The sequence below is a fragment of the Cucumis melo genome, chromosome 8 (assembly GCF_025177605.1).
Source record: "Cucumis melo cultivar AY chromosome 8, USDA_Cmelo_AY_1.0, whole genome shotgun sequence".
NCBI classification, from domain to species: Eukaryota; Viridiplantae; Streptophyta; class Magnoliopsida; order Cucurbitales; family Cucurbitaceae; genus Cucumis; species Cucumis melo.
The window spans coordinates 33,187,927-33,209,731 of NC_066864.1; the positions used below are offsets into that span (position 1 = coordinate 33,187,927).

The window sequence follows — 21,805 nt, forward strand, 5'->3', positions numbered from 1 at the left end:
TTAAGATATCAATGATTTTCCTAGAGAATAGATTGTTACAACCGTAGCAACCTGGATTTGTAAAACTTAAATTAACCCATAAACTTCTCTTTAAAAACAGTGTCAAATAAGTGAATATCAGAGGCAAATTTCATGATTAGATGATATCCTACAAAATCATTTTAGGGGAAAAAATAACGCATAATAAATATAATCAAATTCAATAAAGGAAGCAGAAGGTCAATCAAAAAAAAAAAAAAATCCTTTCTTTTAAGCCTCGCAATCAGAAACAAAATCTTAAAAGTTTAAATCCCTGTTTGAGATTTTCAGTCACTGAATTATACATTCTAAAAACCCTAACATTATGCAGTTAGTTAGTTTTCTTGTCGTCTTCTTTTATGGCATTCGGATTTGTTGTCTCAGTTTCTTGAATTTCTTCACCGCCAAAACCAAATTCATTTATACGTTTCCTGTCGACCGGGTAAATCCATCTCTGATATAGAATGATAAGAAATATGACATCTGCAGGACAACAAATTTACAGGCATCACAATCAAATATATTCTTCTTTTCCATAATATAAACAAAAATAGACTTGGATCCATAGTTTTCTCACCATCTCGAAACACGGAAAGTCGGTGTAGAGTAGGCATTTTGATGACAAAAGCAAACAAGTCGTCAATGATGGTATTAAGGAACTTGTATGTCATCTGTCTCCAGGGTAGATGAGCCACAGACTTGAGCTTGTAATTTATGAACAACTGTGGGCACATCATAATGAAGCCTGGCAAAACAAAGGATCCAAATTCAGATATAACAAACGAATTGCAAACTTATTAAAACTATAATTGGAGTATTATCTAAATGGGGTTGGAAATTCATAAGGGAACCCGTGGCTGAAAGTGAATAACTCGCAACATTTGTTCTTTTGAGTGTAGCTTTTCTAAATCAGCATGGAAAATTTTTTTAATCGCCAAGTCTTTTTGGGATAATATTCTTCAGCTCTTGTTGGGTTCTCTTTTAGCAAATACTTCTTAAATCTTATTGTTCAACACAGTGAAAATTTTCCGTTTGAAAGAAATCAGCAGGTTTTCCATGATAAAGCCCTTTCTTCGTCTTTTCGCTTAGGTTCAGCTCTTCTAATTGCATCATCATGGGGAGTGCAGTTTGTATTTAATAATTGAGTTTTTCTTTTTCTACTAGTCTTCTATTTTTTAGTATTTTTGTTGTTCTTTTCTTTTATAATTAGTTGCCTTAGTTGAATCTTTTCTCGTATTGTATTTACCCAGTTATTGGGAGGACCTTTAAGAAGAAGAAAACCTCATATGAGAGAGCATGATCTGGACCCAGTTTATAATTATTTAGACACTAGTACATCCTCGCAACCCCACATGAAGTTCCTGTTTCGTTGAGAAGTTCTACATCATACATAAGTGATGCATTCTTATCATACAAACTAAAATACCACACATCCACAACCGACCTCTGGCGGAAATGAAAAGTTAGTGCATTTTTTTAATGAAGTGTTAGGATACTTCCTAACCAGAATCAAGATCTGAAATATATTAAGAATCAAAGTCAAAGATGAAACTACAAGATAATCAAAGCGTAAAAGGAACACCAATATCACTCCACAAAATAGTCCAACCTTCACTCATTCACCCTCTTACTATTTATACAACATCCAATAACTATTTTTCCATCTAATGAGCATACTATCTAGGTACCTTGTAAACCCTAGTTACCAGAAATTTTCAAGAGAATTGTGGTTGAGTTTAGTTTGAGGTTTGGAGATAGAGGCCGGAGGAAAGAAGGAAATATTAGAATTTTGTTGAAGTGTTGAAGCCTGAGAGTTCAAGCTAGGCGGCTAACCATGTCATAGGACCTCCACGAGACTTAAGCAACAATGGACTCTGGGCATTGAGCAAAGGAAAGGGAAGTGCTAGCCGAGAAATATCATGCTTGCTAGGTGTCACAATCGTAACCCTTCAAACACGATTGTGCGACACTTGTTCTGTTCGATCAACAAATCAGTTATTCAAAATTCGAAATCCGCATACAAACTCGCGATATAATAGTCTCCCTTCACATTCTTGAGAAAATTGTTTTATAAAACGTGAGAGAAAATAAATTGTTGAAAACATCATAAATGAGAGCATTGAAGATTGTCAATTACAAAGAAAATGCTTAGTTTGCAAAGATAGTTTGCAAAGAGTGCAACAAGGCTCGGGTGGGGGTTCAACTACTATGCTACCCCTATAGTACCTATTGAGATTTATGGCCTTGACAGACTTACATATGAAAATGCTGAAATGTCACACTCTAGCTTGGCAATACGAAAATGAAAGCAATAGACTAAACTACTTACAAGACATAAAGACAAAGCGATTTGGAGGTATTCGAGCATACGACCATAGGCAAACAGTGCCTTAGACAAGTATGTTCATGACATTCTCTCTCACCTAAACGGTTGACGTCCCTGTCAACGGGCAAAGTTAGAGTTCTTCGGTCTTCTGCTTCCACGCTTCAAGATCTTCGACATGTTCTCAGCTTGTTACCTCCACAAGGAGGTTCTTCCACTTCACTAGGAATTTATGTATCTCCCTCGTGGGCCTTCTACCTTTCCTTACTCTGTCAGTAAGGACTTCCTTGACTTCTCTATCTTTTTCCGGTTTCAGGTTGATAGATAACCGTACGACATTGTTGCATTTTGATCGAAAACTTGGTCATCCGCTCGAATTCAAGAGGGCATCGCTTTTGATCCACCCTCTCCTCCATCGGCCTTGAAGCTTCTTCTAGGCACACTCGAGCGATGTCAGCCATCCGTTCCCATTCCTTTGAAAACTCTGTGAACTTGAGGGTTGTTCCCTACATAAGGGTCATCAGCGAACAGTAGCAATATAGAATGCCTACTACCATTGATCTCAAATTGAATTCTCCTGATCAGGGAATCTACTCGAGGACTGTGATCGAATTGGGCTACATTCAGCAGTTGAACCCAATTCCTTTGTCTACCATCAACAAAATGATGCAGATATTCTCCGAGCATACAATTGAATCGCTCGACCTCATCTTCGGAAGGCTTGGTCGCATCGGCGACCCCAAGACTAGGCCCCTTAATCGTGGCTTGCTTCAGACCATCGAAGGCGGCCTAACACTCGAAGTTCCTACCCCAGTGAATGTCTTCTTTCAACAACTCAATCAACAAGCTTGCTCTTTTTAAGAATCCTTCCACGAACTGCTTGTTGTTATTAGCCGACCTGGGGCCTGAGCATAACTCCGCGACTGATTTCGATATTTTCCAATCACACGTTGCCATACGTTGCGGCAATCTTCCTTTTTCCCACATCAATTCGGTAAAACTCCACCACATGACCTAGCACGTTTATCTGTCCTTGCACAAAGTAACATCTTCCTCCCTTGGCAACCGATTGGTTTTCCTCTAGTTTTCGAAACCTCTTTTGAAGGTGGTCTTGAAAGATCTGGTTCGTCGGTACATAGAAGGTTGCAATGGCGTCAGTAAGACTAAATGGCACTATGGGGAACACAAGTCGTGTCGAGTCCCTTTGCCTCCGTTGCTCTTACTTGACAGAACCTCGGTCGGATGTCTAACTTCGGGAAATACTTCACCCCACGTGAGCGGTTAAATAGGTTGTGAGTAAAGGAAGTGGATATAAGCTGCTAGCTGTAAGCTTATTCAGGATACGGCGGTCGATACACCGTTGTAGGTTTCTGTCCTTCTTCTTCAGGGAAAGGACCGAGGCTCCATACGGAGCTTGTACAGGTCTACTAAATCCTGTACTCAACAATTTCTTTAACAATTTCCGAAGTTCGGCTAACTCCAGTGGCTCCATACGATAAGCATTTTTCGTGGGCGCTTTTGCCTCTGGCAGCGATTCTATCCCATGGTCAATCATCCTTCGCATCGACAAGGATTTGGGCCAACTATTTGGCATCGCATTATGGCACTTCTCTGGGACATACAGAGTGTCTTTGGGGACTGTCTCCCCCAGTTTTCCCTTACGCCCCAAGCAGGATCGCCACAGATAGTAGTTCCTCTTGGACGGGACTCTTATCTAGTTGCATGGTCGATATCATTTTAAACCCGCTAGGCTGACGAATATCTGCTTGCACGACGGCGGGGAAAGATCTAATAATCACTAGATATTTGGCTGAGGGCATTGGTACGACCTGATGTTCAAGGAGGAACTTCATTCCCAGTACTACATCGAAGTCATCCATCTTTACAACCACAAAGTCTACAGGGCCTTTCCATCCTCCCAACTTTATCATAGTTCGTTTTACTAGTTCGACGATAGGTAGGACAACGAAATTCACGGCCTTCATTCTTTCTGAATCTTTCTCCCAATGGAGTCTTATACATCTAGCTTATGCCTCTGTGAGTTGCACCAGAATCAACCATAGTGCTCTTAGTCTGTTTTTGGTTGATCTAAGTGTCAAAATTGCAATAAGCACCCCTTTCCGCTGATACGCTTCTCTCCCCTGCCTTTTTCTGGAGAGACGTCAGGTATTTTAAGGCCCCTATTCTAAGCTTCTCGCCTCCTTCTATCTGGTCCACTTCACCTTCGGCTTGATCCGATTTATCATCTGAATCCGGGATTAATGAGGCCTAAAAAAGCATAGAAGTCAGCTCTCTTCGGGCATTCTCTTGCCAAATGTTGCCCCACATATGAAACAACTGAGGGGACGCTTGGGTGATCTTCGATTATTCGGCCTTCGCCATGTATACACTATGTTTGATTGGTAAGGCCTGCGATCTCTACCAGAACGTTTGTCTCGCCCGACAGTTCTGGAGAACTCGGGCAACTATTCCTATTCCTTCCAGGTGAGGAACTTTGGTGACATCTCACATCTTTAGAGTCACTGGTCAGATCGAACAACCGTTCGGTTGCTGCATACGCTGACGTGAGTTCTTCGACCCATTGTTCATATAATTTGGTCTTTGCCCACGGTTTCAACCCTTCGACAAAACAGAAAACTTTGGCTTTCTCTAACATATCATGAATGTCTAACATCAACCCCGTGAACTATTTCACGTACTCCTGAATGTTGCCGGTGTGTTTCAGCTCACGCAATTTTCGCCGAGCCAAGATTTCCACATTCTCGGGGAAGAATTGCGAGCAGAGTTCTTCCTTCAAAGTGTCCCAAGTATCTATTGTGCAACACCCTTCTTGTATGTCAATGTATCAGGACCTCTACCACAATTTGGCATCCTCAGACAGATGCATCGTCGTCAATGTCATTTTGGCTTCCTCGATGACTGTGTTTGTGGTCTTGAAGTACTGCTCGAGATCAAATATGAAGTTCTCTAAAGCATTTGCATCCCTTGCCCCACAGAAGAGCTTGAGTTCCAAAATCTTCACCTTATTAACGAAAATTGCCCCTCCAACCGGAGCTTGGTTTACTATTGCTCGCATTGTGAGATTCAGTCACTTCAAATCTGCGATTTCATTCCTAACGACATCGAGGGTAGCTCGAAAATCCTCCGACATGTTGTTTATCATCTCTAAGAGAGTCTTCTGAGAGCTATCTAGCTCATTGCCACGTTCCTCCATGTGGGCAGCAAAGCCCAACGAACATTCACTTCTAGAGCTTCTAAAGTGTCGACTCTTGCCAACAACTCTTGAATCAGTAATCCTTTGACACAACCAGCTATTGCATCGATTGTATCAGCTTTTACGAAAATTCCTTCAAGACGGAGAGCAGATGCTCTACTAGTCGGTCTCTCTGGGCCTTGCCCGATTGGTTTGTCGTCGACATGTTTCTGTCTTAATTGTCGATAAGCCAACTTGGCTCTGATACCACTTGTCATAACCGTAACCCTTCAAACAGCACTTGTACTGCTCGGTCAACAAGTCAGCCGTTCAAAATTCGAAATCCGCAGAAAAACTCGCAATATGATGCAGTCTCCCTTCACGTTCTTGAGAAAAAAATTTTATAAAACGTGAAAGAATAAATTGTTGAAAACATCATAAATGAAAGCATTGAAGATTGTCAATTGTAAAGAGTGCGACAAGGCTTGGACAGGGGTTCAACCAATATGCTACCCCTATAGTACATATTGAGATTTTTGGCCTTGACAAGCTTACATATGAAAATGCCGAAATGTCACTCTAGCTCGGCGACTCAAAAGTGAAAGCAATAGACTAAACTACTTGCAATACATAAAGACAAAGCGATTTGGGGGTATTCGGACATACAACCATAGGCAAACAATGCCTTGGACAAGTATGCCCGTGACATTAGGGTGTTGTGCCAAGAACCTCTATGCAGCAAGAGATATGCATTGAGGTAGGCGTCCAAACTTTTGGGTCCCATGCGAGATGGCCAAGTAAGGTGAGCAAGTTAGGCGGCATGACATGTTCAAACCCATGCAAGCAAGCCATGCAAGTTAAGGTGAAGGCTTTGTGAGATGATTTTAGATGTCATGCGACCAAGGAAGCCTTAGGCGTTTTGGTACTGCTCGGTGGAGTGGAATCCAAGTGTCGAGGCATGCAAAGGCTTGTGTTAAAGCAGCCATGCAAGGACCCGTTTTTATAGAAACTTCGAAGAGGAAATTCTCTCATTTCACTCGTGCATCTTGGGTGATTCCAATTGCACAAGCTCTCAAACTGTGTCTAGTTTATGGGGTTCGCTGCCAGACAAAGAGGACACGAGGAGGGCATTCATTCAAAGAAGAAAAGCTTCAAAGGCCATTTCTTGGATGAAGGTTGAGAAGTATTGAATGTTCAGAGGCTACAGAACTCATCACTTCGAATTTGAAGCTGAAATTTTGAGGTAACGTAGTTAAGAGGATAAGGAACAAGTTTGTAAAAGGAAGTTTCTTCATTTGAGTTCTAGGTTTTTAGTTATAAATTTCTAAAGTGGAATCTGGATTTTCGAAGGTTAAAGCTAGGCAGCAAGAAGTTGTCAAGCAAAGTTCCACGCACAACCTAGGGAGTAAGGCAAGTCAGCACACAGGACAAGAGTCACGGCCATAGTAAGGTTAGTCGTGTGCACGACTGAGTGTGTTATGCAAGGCAGTGCCATGACCTGTTGGGGGTGAGGCAGGCACCTGGGGTGCACATGTATGGACAGTGTCTTGGCATGTGCAGTGGCATGGTGCTAAAAGTAGATTTTTGGAAGTTTGGTGATTATTAAGTGGTTTGTTGATATTTTCTAAGTATGAGGAAGTTAATTTGGAATATTAATTCCTTTGTTTCGAATCAAGAAGAGGGAAGAGGAATTCTTAAGCTAAACAGTTGAGCTACAAGTTGTGAGTGACAAAAATGAATTTCAATGTTTATTCTTGAACATGAGTTTCTAGCTGAATATTTCTAAGCATGCTTTGAGACATCTGAAGTGATATCTTTATTGTTTAGTAAATGATTCGCAAAACGTGAGTTTAAAGCATGAGTTTGAGAAAGAGTTTATCTAAAGCATGTTTGATAAGATATTTCCAAACACGTCTTTTACGCATGAGACTTGTAAGTTGAGTTCTAAAGTATTTGATGCAAGCATGTTCCTAATCTGTTTTAAAGATTTCAGTTAAAGCAAGTATTTAAACAAGCAGGCTGTCAAGCTATGATTTCAAGAATGTTTTGCATGAAGCTATATTGTGAGTTGTGCACACATTGTTTCCATACCGATGTGAAAGCAGTAAGGCCTGGCAAGGTTACAATTTGAACTATGCCTAATTTTCGAGAGTTACGTCAAACGACAGTGTTATAGTTATAGATGGGTTACAGATTATTTGTACAAGTTAAGCTTATGAAATGTTATTAATTGCTTGCATAGTTTAAAAGTTTAAGGATTGAGTATAATATTTAGAAAAGCATGTTTTATAAAATAGCCACTCACTAAGTTCTTCAACAGCCCCTCACTAAGTTCTTCAACTTATCCTTTCAAAATGTTCTTAGTAGTTGGCATGTGTATGCATTTAGCATGAATTAAGAGTCTAGGTAGTAAGGATGTTAAGATTTATGTTTCTGCTAAGAGTTTGTAATAGAGTTGCAATTAGAATTTGAAAGCATTTAGCTTGTGTTGCTTTTATTTAAATTAGTATGCATTGTTAGTTCTGAGACTACTGAGTTAGTTAGTTTTAGTTGGTTGGTGAGTGTTGTCAAAGTACGACAATGCTTCCTAGCCCTCGCACCCTCTTTAGGAGTCAGGGAGAGAGGAGGCTCTGGGAGGGTGGGAGGGGGTGTGACATACCTAACATACAGGAATCAGAATTTTGATTGTATAATAAATAAGATATTAAAAGTGAGGTAAAAGAACATGCCAAAAGCAGTCAAAGTAACTTACCGAACATGTATACGCAGCTTGTAAGTGAAGAAAGAATCCATGAATACCAGCTCTTATGTTGTTCATACATGAGCGAATAAACAGATGAGCAAGCAACAAGGAAGAAAAGAACATAGGACAAATACTTCATTGCAAGATCATCATACTCCTTCGTCTTATTTCCTGCATACGACTCGCGATCACGGAATCTCAACCTAGGTATTCTTCCACTCCTATCAATCTGGAACAGAAGAAAAAGGACAATGAGACAATACACAGTTGCACTATTGTTATTAAGAAGGTAAAAACAACATTTATAGGACAGATAAATAAGCTACACGTTTTAAAGAAATAAGAGAGAATTAATGGTGTGAATCTAACCATTAATCCATTGCATATACTTAAAGGAACTACTACAAGAATCTAGCGAAAAAAAATTAAGAGGCTTCACTTTTTTTTTCCCTGAAAGGAAACGGAAGAGGATTTCACATTATATCTCCAAAGGCTTAGCTAATATACGAGAAGAGACAAATTTATTGATAGTGTTAGTACATGTGAAGGAGAGAATGAAGTGAAGATGGCACGAGAAGAGTTGAGTAGTATGAAAGTTGGCATGCAAAAAGACTCCAAAAATTGTGAATAAGTGCTCGTCCAGATTGCAACTCTCTCGAGTGTTTATGATGTCAACTTGTCAAATGTGCTCATCAAGCAAAGCACCTCCAACCATAGATATTTAAAACAATTTAGAGCAATGTCATATTTTTTGTTCCACATTTAGACATCTCAATGATGTGCAATTGGTCAACAATAGCCATGTAAATAGGCTTAGATAAAATGGACTCAAGCTATGGTGGCTACCAACTTATGATTAAGTATCCTAAGACTATGAGTTACAGTGACAGCTAACAGCATTAGACTAGACTAAAAAGCACAAACACTTCAATTTGGGCTAATGTGTCCATAATCCATATTAGACACTATCAAAAAATTAGGACACTGCAACTCATTGGGCACGTATTTGACACTTCTTAACACAATATATGTGTTAGAAGTCTAATTATACAAATCCAATATTAACCGAGCTAAATAGACACACAATAATGACTATGGGATCAGGGCCTTGCCTTGTTATCATTTCTTCCCAAACCTTAAACCCGTTAGATTTTTCAGCAACATATATTGAAGTGTAGAAAAGTTTGTGCGGTTTCTAAACCGTGGTAGTTCCTGTTTAAGTTATTTGTTAGTAATATTATCGTTTTCATATGATATAGAAGATAATTGAAATTTAGAATACATGAGACACACTATTTTTATAAAACCATACTCTTCCTATTCTACAACTTAACAACCTTGCCCTTTGCTGCTTAGTTTCGCCTTAACTGACTACTAGGTTCAACATTCTTTTAAGCAGAAACAAAAATTCCATTGCTACAATGAAAAGAAACTAATGCACCAAATTAAAATTTAAAAAAAACCTCCAAATATAAGATAAAAAATAGGAGACAAACACATTGGATAGATGGCAAGTAAGAAAACAGGAAGTCACACTCACAAAAAAAAAAAAGAAGAAGAAGAAGAAGAAGAAGAAACAAGAATGAAAGACTAAGGATTTGGACCACATTAAAGCCTGCCCTAAGGAGCGCATGAAAAAGAGAACCTAGCAAACATGAAAGAATGCTAGTTATAAAGTTACTATGCCAATATATACTAACATATGGAATTAAAGAAATTGTAAAAATATGAAAAAACAAAATAAAACCCAGCAAAGAGAGTTTGCAGCGAAGAAATTAAGAATAATAGCTACCTCAATATGCATAGCTTTTCCTATTTTCCAGAACTCGATGCAGCAACCAATGCCAGAACTTGCAAGTATCATCCACGAAGTATCGTTATCAAGTAGATACAAGAAGACAATCAGTTGAGATATAAAGCTGACAATGACAGACTTCGCAGAAAGTCCTTCCATAGACTTATTTTTGTTCCAAAATTGGATATCTGAAGTAGAAACCAACAACTTAAGTTAGCAAAGTACATATCGTTTCACTAGATAATAAAGAATTAACTAACAAAGTTAAATAGAGATAAAACATTTCTTTACCATTCTTGAAGGCGAGCATGTCAAAAACTGAATGAAGTAATGAGACAATCATAGTAACGGCCAGGAGATAGGGATTTCCTTCCAAGAACACCCTCTGAAATATAATTCACTGATCACCATATGGCTAAGCATTGGGCAGACAAAAAATAGTATTTTGTGGCATTAACTATCTATGTGATGCAAACCAACACAATCAACACGTTATTTCTTCAAAAAGACCCTTTCACAGGTTGAACACACTAAATAACAGTAAATCCCCAACTAACCTACAATGAAAATATTAAAACTAAAAAATTTCACAAATTTCCAAGATTTGCAAGATCTTGAAAATATTACAAGAAAACTAAAAGAAAGTCAGTTCTTATAAATAATCTACATCAATTCCACCGTTCCAACAAAGATAACTTGTCCTAAAGTTCAACTCGACTTGTGAGGAAAATATCGCTAGTAGAGCCAATTTGTTGTATTCTATGTTGGAAGTAGAGGAAATCTTAAATTCTCCGGAGTTACATGTTCATAAAATCCGTGTAGGATTTTCTTTTAGTTTCGGGTTTTTGCTTGCCATAGGGATAGATACTACCACTTCAAGTAGTACTAAGCAGTTATCTTCTCCCTGTAAAAGGTTCTTGGAAAAAGACCATATTCTTCACAGTTCTCACCAACATATTGAAAAAAATTAAATAACCTATCAATACATGAGATGTTAAAAATTAAATGCAATCACTACAATTTCAAACAAAGACCAACCCCCAAATTTAAAAAAAAAAATGTTCAGAAAAGAAATCCAAGTTCAAGGAGAGCTAGTACCTTCAATTCATCAGCCTCACCTTCAATCATGCTTCCATAGCTACGGTGAATCTGGAATGACTGATCAATTTGGAGGAATAACTGCCACTTCATCATGCTTATAGGAGCCACTTCTAAATTAAGTACCAGCTCATTTACTGTCTCGTTGATTCGAACTAGCTTATCTCTAAGTAGCCAAAACTCGTTGAAGAAAATGGTTGGATAGTAGTTTCCTGTAGTGGGCTCAACATTCAAGTCTACTAAAGTCAAGAAACTCAAGCTAAATTTGCACAATTCCTATGGTTTGCATGTCCAACAGAATACATTCATCAACTTTAAAACGATTCTCCAGCCTACTGTTATGCTAATTACTCAAGTACCAGGATAATAAAAAGAAAAAAGACAACAAATCTAATTCATAGTACACAGAGATTTAAGAGTAAAGAACCAAACGTAGTGTGCAACCATCATTGTGGCAGTAGGGTCAATTATTCAGATCAAATAAACCTTTCTCACAGAAAATAATGATAGTGCATGTTTGGTAGTAATTTTGAAACCATTAAATCACTTTTGTCCCATACTCAAAATCACTTTGAAACACACTTCTAATCAATCAAAATTGATCTAATATTTCGTTTTAAACTTTTAAATGTAATATTCATTTCTTGAAAATTGGCTTTAAACCATTAAAAGCATGTTTCATAATGATTTAGAAAATGACAAAAGTAATTTCAATCATTTTAAAATCACTCCCAAACATGTTCTAAATACATGGCCATTAAAACCATGAAAATCCACTGCCTGCTACAAAATGTAATTTTGACCTTGCACTTTACACTCAATTACTTATAATTGTCGGCAACATGAGGCAAGAAGTAAAATATAAACAAGTTGATTAGAGGAAGGACACTACTAGAGATCATTTGAAGGTAATTCAGCCTCCAGAATGCCATTGTATTTTCCCCTTTCGCTGGTCTATGGAATATACAGTTATGTTCAGAAAGAATGAAAAAAGCTAGAGTTGTTGCAGTGTGTATTTCAGTGCACATCAGAACTTTAAAAACACTGATGCCATTGAATGACCATTCTGGAAAACATACCAAAAATAAACCATCAAAATCCTTACTCCCATCACAGCTAAGTCTCTCAATCAAAGATTAGAAAAACTCTTGGTTTTTTAAAACTTCTATTCTTTTTCTTGGCTAATCTCTATGAAGCAGTATCTGCTGTTAGTGCTTTTCTTTTTCCTTTTTCACTACCTTTGGGGGTTTGTCTCCTTAGAACATTTATTCCTTTTCAATATACATAGGATAATTGTTTAAATGGCAAAACTGCTGAAAAATTTACAAATATAGCAAAAATGATCTCAGCATTTTCGATACTAATAGACATTGAAAGACTACTATCACCCTTCACCCATCACCCTTCGCCCATCACCCATCACCCATCACCCATCACCCATCACCCATCAGTGTATCACTGAAGGACAGTGGAATTAAATGAAAGAACATTCTGAGAGTATAATAGCGGCTATACTTTCATGTTAGTGTATATTATTAGGTGTACTAACTGTGATTTCCACCCATTGCACGAAAAAAACCAGAACTAAAAAACAAAAACAAAAAGCAAAAAAACAAAAAAAAAATAAACAGAACTTTGTGAGCTTTGAGGGAAAAAAAAGCCTCCAAAGGATTTTTCCCTTCTCCCGGCACAACAAAACCTTGTCCTACATCCCATCATAACCCTCCCTTCTCCAAACCAAAGATACTCTAAAAGCATCCAAAAACCTAGACCATATTAACGGGACACAATACAAACTCCAAAGAATATGGTCTACGTCATCCCACCTCAACAAACAGAGCACCAGTAAGGCCCAAAAATAAGGAAGAGTGTCCCTACAAGCAATCTAAAGTATCAACTTTTCCATGCAAGCCCTATCGAGCAAAGAACTTTACCTTCTTGAGGATTTTAATCTTCCAACGCAAAGAAAACAACAGGGTGATAGGTAAACCAAGGCAGTGCTTAGAAGAAAGGAGAGACCTAAGAGGGAAAACAATGAACATAAACAAAACAAAATCCAAGGAGGACAAGAAAACAAAATATAAATACAAAAGTTTAAAATAACAAAATGAGTTTTCATCATATCTTGAAAACTTAAGAAGGCCCTTAACTTAATTGTAACAAAGATCATTATAACTCAGTAGATTCATTAATGCAAACAAAAAAGAAGTCAACAGCAAAACTAACAAAAAAGAGGCATGTCTGAAAGCTTAATAATCAGAACTGCAGAAATAGCCTGACCATATTAGACTTTCTGTGAGACCCGAGTCTGGAAAAGAAGGATTTTTGAAGAAGGAATTTTAAAGCATTAAGCGTTTTGAAAGATAGAACGTGTTGAAGCTAAGCAATGAGATCAGGAAGTACACGTCCAAACTCAGTAAAGCAAACATGGTCTAAAAAATTAATGAGCCTACACGTGTAACACCTCAAGTAGGAGCTGGCGAATTAAGGAAGCTTAAGGAGTGACTAATCCAATTTAGGACTAGTATAAATAAAAGTGAAAGGTTTGAAGAAAAGAATGTTACTATGAACTTTCACCAAGAAAATTACTTAAGTGTCGTGCTGCTGAAAAGTCAATAGGCGAGAAGAAGGGTTCTAGTGTTAAGCGTTCGAAGAAAGAAGGGAACTTAGTGTTTTGTGAGTGATTTTCTAAAAGAAAGAATAGTATTTTGAAAAACATTCTTTCAGAGTCTTTATGTTGTAATGTTCTTGATGTTTATTAAACAGTTTGTTTATTTGAAAAGAAAGTTTCTAAAGCTAAATTCTCCATTTGATTATTATATGTATGTATGCAAGTAAACCATTAGCTTTGTTCCTATCAATGAGCTAGCTATTATGTGCACATAATAAGTCAAGACAACCATGGGGTCTGCGGACACACGACGATAAGAAGTTGACCAATGCATTTGAGTTAACAACCTAAGCAACAGGAAATAAACTGGGAAATTCTCCAGAGGATGCTAATGATGATGCAATCATCATAATAGTCTATGTGTGAGAATGATTCATGTTCTTGGCAAAAGGAATAAGAACGGCTGATGCTTTTGAGTTAACAGCCTCAGCAACAGGAAATAAACCGGAAAATTCTCCAAGATGTTGATGATGATGCGGTCATCACAGTAGTCTATGCACGGGAATGGTTCATGTTCTTAGTAAAAGGAATAAGAATGGCCAATGTGTGATTTATGATTTGAATGAGGCATCATAAGCCAGTTTATGAAAATGAATTTACTTGATTGTATTGTATGTCCCAAAAAGGATTTCTAAAACCTCACTCACTAAATATTTGACTTATGTTTTAAGTTTTCCTTCCCCAGGTTACAAGACGTTGAGCGTTAGCCAAGCATTTTAAGTTTGAAGAAGCTGTGCTTAAGCGTTGAAGGCCTAAAGTTTTCATTTTAAGTCTTTGTTGCAAAGAAAGCATGTATTTTGTATAGGAAAGCATATTGATTAAGTAATAAAAGAAGGTTGTGTTTCTTATCTTGTTTTGTAAATATTTGTTATCACTTAGTAGCTAAAAGGTTTAAATTGGAACTAGGTGGTAAAGTTAAGGTTCAAGGATAAGAGTGAGCGTTCTGGCGTTGCATGATTGAGACATCAGGGCTGCTTAAATAGAGTTCGCATGCCCCAACTCGAGATTCAGGACGCGTTGCTAGGCGGGACACTTTCAATCAACTTTTGCACTTCTTTTGTTAGCTCTATAGCCTTGAAGCACAGTAAGTTAAAGGAAAAATAAAAGAAAAACAAATGCATGGAGATGGGTGAAGGAATATAAAAGGATACAAGGAGCAATATTTGGTGGAACGCCATTATGAGCATATCTGCAACAATAGGAAAAAAATCAGGGTAGAAATATCTTAGGTATTAACAGATCCAAAACAAGCCAAGGTGCAGAACAGGAGGAAACAAGAAAGCATGTGGTTTGTGTTATTACCTACTTACAACAGTTTAATTAAGGGAAATGAATAACCGATAGCGATGCTTTGAAGCCACATGATAGAGGTTACAGAAATAAAATTGATATGCAAAGAGAACCATCATAGTAGAATACCAGGTTTGGTTACTGATTTATAAAAATTCAATTACAAAAAAACATAATATTATAAGAAACTAAGAAAAGCAAGAATACATATGTAAGAAACATAATATTTAAGAGCAACAACCTTCTAAGTCACTGTACCAACAAATAATTTGTCATAATTTTATTGCTCTAAAAACTGGCAGAGATTAAAAAGATTAAAATGTAATGAACATACCGTGTAAAATCATCAACTAGATTAATAGTAACATTAGGTTTCCAATAGGAAACCCACTCCACAGGGCCATCATCTTTCACATCAACTTGGTTATCATCAACAACCTTGAGCCACCAAAAGTGATTTTTGTTTAGTCAAGATTGTAAGTACTACAGAAGACTGAAATTTCTTAAATATCAATCAAATGTCGATGTCAATGTACCATCAAATGAAACCAATGAAGAAAGCAAAGCAACACGAAATTAGAACAGAACAGGAATACTAGTGCAATCTGAATCAGTAGCTAATAGAAAATACACTTCACACACTAGAACTATGATCCCATAGACCAACTATTTCACAGTTCCTTTGAGCAACCTATTCCATGTCCTTACAAACACAAAGCTTAAATATTCAGGAACCATAAACCCATAAATAGTTATGTCTAAAATGGATAAAAACCGTAACTTTTTTTAAAAAAAAGAAACACGAAATTTTCCATTGACCAAAAAAGAAAAGAGGCTAATGCTCAAAAATACTAAAGGGGTTATGGGCATGAGCAATATGAAAGGTTGTTAACTCATAAAATGGACCACGTATCAAAATGAAATTTGTGTATTGTGAATTGGAATGCATCGTGTATTGTATGTTTTAAGTTAATAAATAACAATGAAATATTTAGTTAAATAACTCTAAACAGATCATTTAAAAAATTGCAAAGAGAAGGACTACGTAAATTTGCAAAAAGAAAAAAGTATATAAGAAGTCACACTTGCACCTGTATACATGACAGAAAGAAGAGATAGCTTTAATGATCTTCAAAAGTGTTGTTAATTATATTTTGATATTTTTGAATTTAACTGCATTAAATATTGCAGATATCTAGGAAACCTTTCATCTTCTACCTTTTAGCCCCTCTTCCTTTATCGTCTTCTTCAAAATTCTTCCTTCACAACTTCCATTTTCCATTTTCTTTCTAATTGTCTACAAGAATATTTTTTGTTTTGTGATTTTCGTCCGTGCATTGTTGACAACCATCCATGAAGTCTCTCCATAACCAGCAACAATCTAATACTAAACCCTAACAGTAATATTTTTCCGTATTAAAAAAGAAAAACAATTTTAATTGTTCTCAAATCGAACGCTTTGATTCAAGAACTATATGCATGATTCACAAAACTTGAATCGTACAATCGTACAATCCTTATGATTTTGATGTGAATCCAAAATTTGAATCATTTTCCTTTAATTTTGATTTGAATAGACGACACACTTCGTATATCATAAGATTTTAACAACACTGGTAATATGGTATTAGTAAAGACATATGAGTAATTAGTTAGGGAGTTAGCGTATTTGTTTATAAATAGAGGGACAGGAATTGAGGGAAGGTAAGCAAGTTAGCAATTTCGAGCTTGGGTTAGCAAACTCAAGAAGGGAGGTTCCAAATGCCTTAAACTTGGTTAATCTTGTAGTTCTTTATCGTTTATATTTCAATGTTTAATTCTTGTTAGATGGTATCCTAACAAAAACATAAGAAACTTGAACCATTAAACGAATATGATGTGATATGCATGTAATGTACAGAGATAGAAAAACAAAACCATTGAAAACAAAAATTTAATAATAATAATAATAAATAAATAAAGTAAATATAGAGTCCTCAAAAAAAAGCCAGCCAATTAGTTTAAATTCATGATTTTCAGATTTCAAGATTGCCATCTCTTGCGTGTGCCTCTCCTTTTCCAGGCTTTTCAAACTTTTTGTTTTTCATTTTCTTCTTCACTTTTTCTATTTCTTCTCCTCTCTTTTCATTTTGCTTCACTTCATTTCTTCTCCAACCATTGTGATCAACACCAGCACAAGTTCGCCTTCTCAACTGATTGCAAACAATGGTTTTTTTAGTTTTGAACTTTTTTTATTTCTTGAATCAGAAGTTCATATTTACTACGACTTTTTACAATTCAACCTTCTGAATCAGACCATTCATCTGATTTCCAATTCAAATGAATGAGCTAACTTGTGTTAGCTCCATTCTGTTTTGGCTCTTACGATTCAACTGACGTGTCATATAAGTTTAACAACACATATAAGCACCAAGCTATACAATCAACATGCTTCCCTTCCAATCTAGTAAACAAGTATCAGAGACTAATACGTGATATCAACAATCTTTTTGCAGATTATAGATTATTTTCTTTAGGTTTATACAGGTGACTAGAGAAAAAATGAACATAATGAACGCAACAATAATAATAAATGCGATTCACCTCAAAAGAAACTTGATAAATTATTATAATAAAATAATAATAAAAGAAAAAAACTCATATAAACCAAATAACAGTCACATAAAACATGTGACTATTCAAGGGTGCGTTGCCTAATTAACATCTCTTATGCATCGCAACTGTGCATGACTTTTATATCAGTGAACAAGACTTTCAAATCAAACTATTCAACAGTAAAGGAGTCACCTCTTTCAGAATTTCACCAGTATCAGAACCTTCAGAATTACCCAATAAACTCCTCCTTTTACCAGCTTTTGACTTGGGCAAATACACCACAACAGCTGAAATAAATTAAAGTACACATCCTCACATAATGATACAATACGTGTCACTTGGTTATAGATGAAACAGAAAATTCTAAAGTCAAGAAAACAAGGAGAGATATATGATCTTACGATGTGTCCTTCCAAATGTAGCAAGAGGCTGAAACTCAGGGTCATTGGGGTCTGGAGTGTATCCTGACCGTGCAAAGAAGACATGTGCATACAAAGATCCATTTTGTTTCAAAGCCTACAAGAAGGACTATTGCATCAAACCCCTCATAACACCAAGATCTAAAAAGGGGGCTAAAAAGACAATATGCAAAGTGTAGGCAATAGTTTAGCAATACCTCAGATGGATAATACTTTACTGAAAGAGATCTGGTACTTTCTGGTCCCCATACAGCATAGGGTATACCATTCTCATGCCAGACAAGCGCACCTTCATTTCCAAAGTCATCAAACCTTTCATGCTCAGAAAGATATAGCCACATGTCCTGAAGCAAATTGATGCAACTGTTAAGGGTTTACAGGATATATAATTAAAAGTAGAAAAATAGATAGAAAATTAATACAGTACACATGACTAGAAGTAAAACAAAAACCCTATATAATATTTATCATAAGAACTTAAGAACAGAGAAGTTTTACTTTCTACGGGAAGAACTGCTTGAACATCAAAATAGATAACTCTCAGTTCACCATGGTTGGCTAAGGTCATTCAGACTCAAGAAGGAAAAGAAGAAAAATACAAGTGAGTCGGAGGGAATGAGTTCAACTCGATGGTGGAAATCTATCTAAGTTCTTATAATTCTATGAGTTTCCTAATCAGAATAAAGAAAATGATATATTTTTCATTTTAAACGTACACCATACATGTTCGTGTACACACGAAATGAGCGAAATGTGAACGCACCATACATGTTCGTGTACACACGAAATGAGCGAAATGAGTATAATGACACACATGCGATTTCATGAATTTACCCATGGAAAATAAATATAAAATGATAATAAAGGAGAGAACTCAAGAGCGGAAGAACCAGTAAGAGTTCTTCACATAAATTTCAATGCAGTAATTTACATTAAGCTTAGTATCGCATGACATGGAAGCTTTAGGATCACTTCTATAATCAACAATAACAGAATTAAGAATTTCAATCACTTTAATCTTCAACGATAAAAATCGAAAACCTAACTAGCCGACTTTAATTGAGTAAAGAAGATACTGTATAAGTTCTCGGCATCAAGCCGGCCGAGTTTGAATCTCCAAGAAAAATCCACATAAACAAAATACAATATTCGTAAAGCAAACCGATTCCAGAACTTTTCCAGAGAATTACTCGATAGCAAGTACGACGTAATAATCAACCATTCAATTCAATTATTTAACAGCACATCAAACAATCTCAGTACGTAATTACCAACGGTTCGCCCTTCTGAAAGAGATTGGACATGAGAATAGCAGGATCAGAGGGCTTCTTGGGGGCGAAGAATTTAGAAGCGAAATACCAGAAGACGGCGATCCTAATGATTCCAGTAAGAGACTGTCCGAAACCTCCCTGTTGCTGTTGTCCTGGTCTTGGAGCTGCTGCTACTCCTCCTCCGCCGCCGGGACCTCCCTGTACCGCCGGCGTAGCCATTTTCTTCTTCCCTCTGTGCAAATCGAAGAGATAGGCGCAGAGAGAGAACTCGGTGAGAGAGTTTACACTAACGAGCTTTGTTTTGCTTTTATATAAAAAGCAAAGATTTGTTATTTTTTACTTCTTTTTCTCTCTTTTTTGGAGAATTGCTTTCATAGTTTGATAGATGCGAGGTGATGGCCACGTCACGCAGAAAATATAAATATCTTTCCGATATATGTATATTATATGGCAAGTTCAATTATCTATATGTACCAAAAAAGAAAAAAAACCCAATTATATGGTTTATTATTGGCGTTTTTCCAAAAATAGAAAAAAACGTAAAAATATTTACACTATATTGAACAATTTTGAAAAATGAAAAAGTTCACAAACATGAAATAACAAAAATACCCTTTGATCACACAAGCATGAAAAAATGATTAAAAACGATTTTGTATTCAAACTAAATGATCGTGTGCCCCAATCTAAATAATATTATACCCTTGTACCAAGTCTAAACGATTTTGTATACTTGTACCCAATCTAAACGATCTTGTATGCAATCTAAACAATTTTGTATTAAATCTAAACGATCGATTAGTGATAGTGATCTATCAATATCTATCTAAGACTGACAGCTAGTCGTTTAGATATCGGCACATGATCGTTTAGCTCTTCTAGTAAGAAGAAGAAAAGAAGATGAGAGATTAAGAAGAAGAAAGAAATTCTAGAAGAGAAAATGAAGAAATCACAAATAAGAAGAAGTGGGAATATGAAGAAGGAGAAGTAATAATATGAAGAGGAGAAGAATAAATTGCAAAGAAGAAGAAAAAGAAGTGAAGTGAAGAATGGTCTCACAATATTCAAAAATCACAAAGGACAAATCTAGAATTTATGAAAAAACAATGGTGGTTTCATGGGCATTAATTTTTTGTTACATGAGCCGAAAATATTTTTTGGTTTTGTTACATTTATTTAAATGTTTATTTGTTGGAATTTATATATCAAGATTCATAGTTTATAGTTTAAATTATATTTTATTCAATAAAGTTGTTATTAAGAACTTATTAATGAAAATTGGATATTATAATCTTGAATCGAATAAACTAAGGTTCTGGGGCTATCTAGTGTAGACTTGAACTTTATATAGAGACAAACGTGAATCACGTTTGAGTATATAGCTCAAACGATCTATAGCATATGAATAAAGTTGGGCGTCTTATTCTAAGGACACTATGTATATGGTATGCTTTGTAATTAGTACAAACGATGTGATCATGAATCGTTCATGTAAAGACATGAAAGTGAGAGCATCATATGTAAGAGTTTGACTTAACCATGAAATAGTTAATTTTAAGTTATAACACTGTTGACTGTATAAAACTGACTATTTTGATTATTGATGACCTAGGTAACTTAATCTTAATCCTGAGCTAACTATGAACTTCTATTCCCATAGAATTATCCTTCGATCTACATAGGTGAGGGCAGCGCAATAGCGCTAGCCTGATAAGCCTCCAATTTTAGGGGTAAGACTAGGTGGATAGTGAAGGGATGAAAACCCTTTACAGCGGAAAATATACAGAAACTCAATTTTAATTAAAACCTTAAAAATACCAATACATTGGCAAAAAATATTGATTAAACATGCTTTAAAAATTACAGAGAATATAACTTACGCTCGTTGACGACTCTGAATCTGCCAATCACCAAATTTTTGGGGCACCACCACTTGAAAACCTTCCTATTCTCTGATTGAGATGGTTTGTGGGAACCAAAATTGGAATAAGGGAATGGAGAGATTTTTTTTTTTTTAGAGAGAATGGATAGACTTCTTCGCAGAACTCTCTCCCGTTTGAGAGAAAAAATTTGTTACGCAAAAATTCCCTCTTCTTCAGTCGGAAGAAGAGGGAAGTTAGAGAGAATAATTGGGAACGTGGGAAAACCACCCACGTTCCTTATTAAATAAATTAATATTAAATTAATATTAATTAATTAATTAATTATATTAATTATATTAATTAAATAAATAATTAAATAATTAAATCATATTTAATTAATATTTCATTTAAATCATATTTAAATGAATATCTCTCACATAACCTATAGTTTTAATTTAATTAATTTAATTAAATCAAATTTAATTAAATCAAATTAAACAAAACTATTAATTAATGCTCCAATTAAT

General features: G+C 36.0%; 1 protein-coding gene across 1 annotated transcript; it reads right to left on the minus strand.

The window, feature by feature from the left end:
* Nucleotides 1-225: 225 nt before the first annotated feature.
* LOC103491559 (uncharacterized) lies at nucleotides 226-19,750 on the minus strand. Its single transcript, XM_008451555.3, has 12 exons — nucleotides 19,417-19,750; nucleotides 18,343-18,489; nucleotides 18,128-18,242; nucleotides 17,919-18,013; nucleotides 15,466-15,569; nucleotides 14,993-15,030; nucleotides 11,171-11,406; nucleotides 10,364-10,457; nucleotides 10,070-10,260; nucleotides 8,287-8,506; nucleotides 596-763; nucleotides 226-501 (listed from the first exon to the last, which is right to left on the minus strand). Exons 1-12 carry the CDS (start codon nucleotides 19,633-19,635, stop codon nucleotides 350-352), a joined length of 1,779 nt encoding a protein of 592 aa, XP_008449777.1. The 5' UTR covers nucleotides 19,636-19,750; the 3' UTR covers nucleotides 226-349.
* Between the last annotated feature and the right edge of the window lie 2,055 nt (nucleotides 19,751-21,805).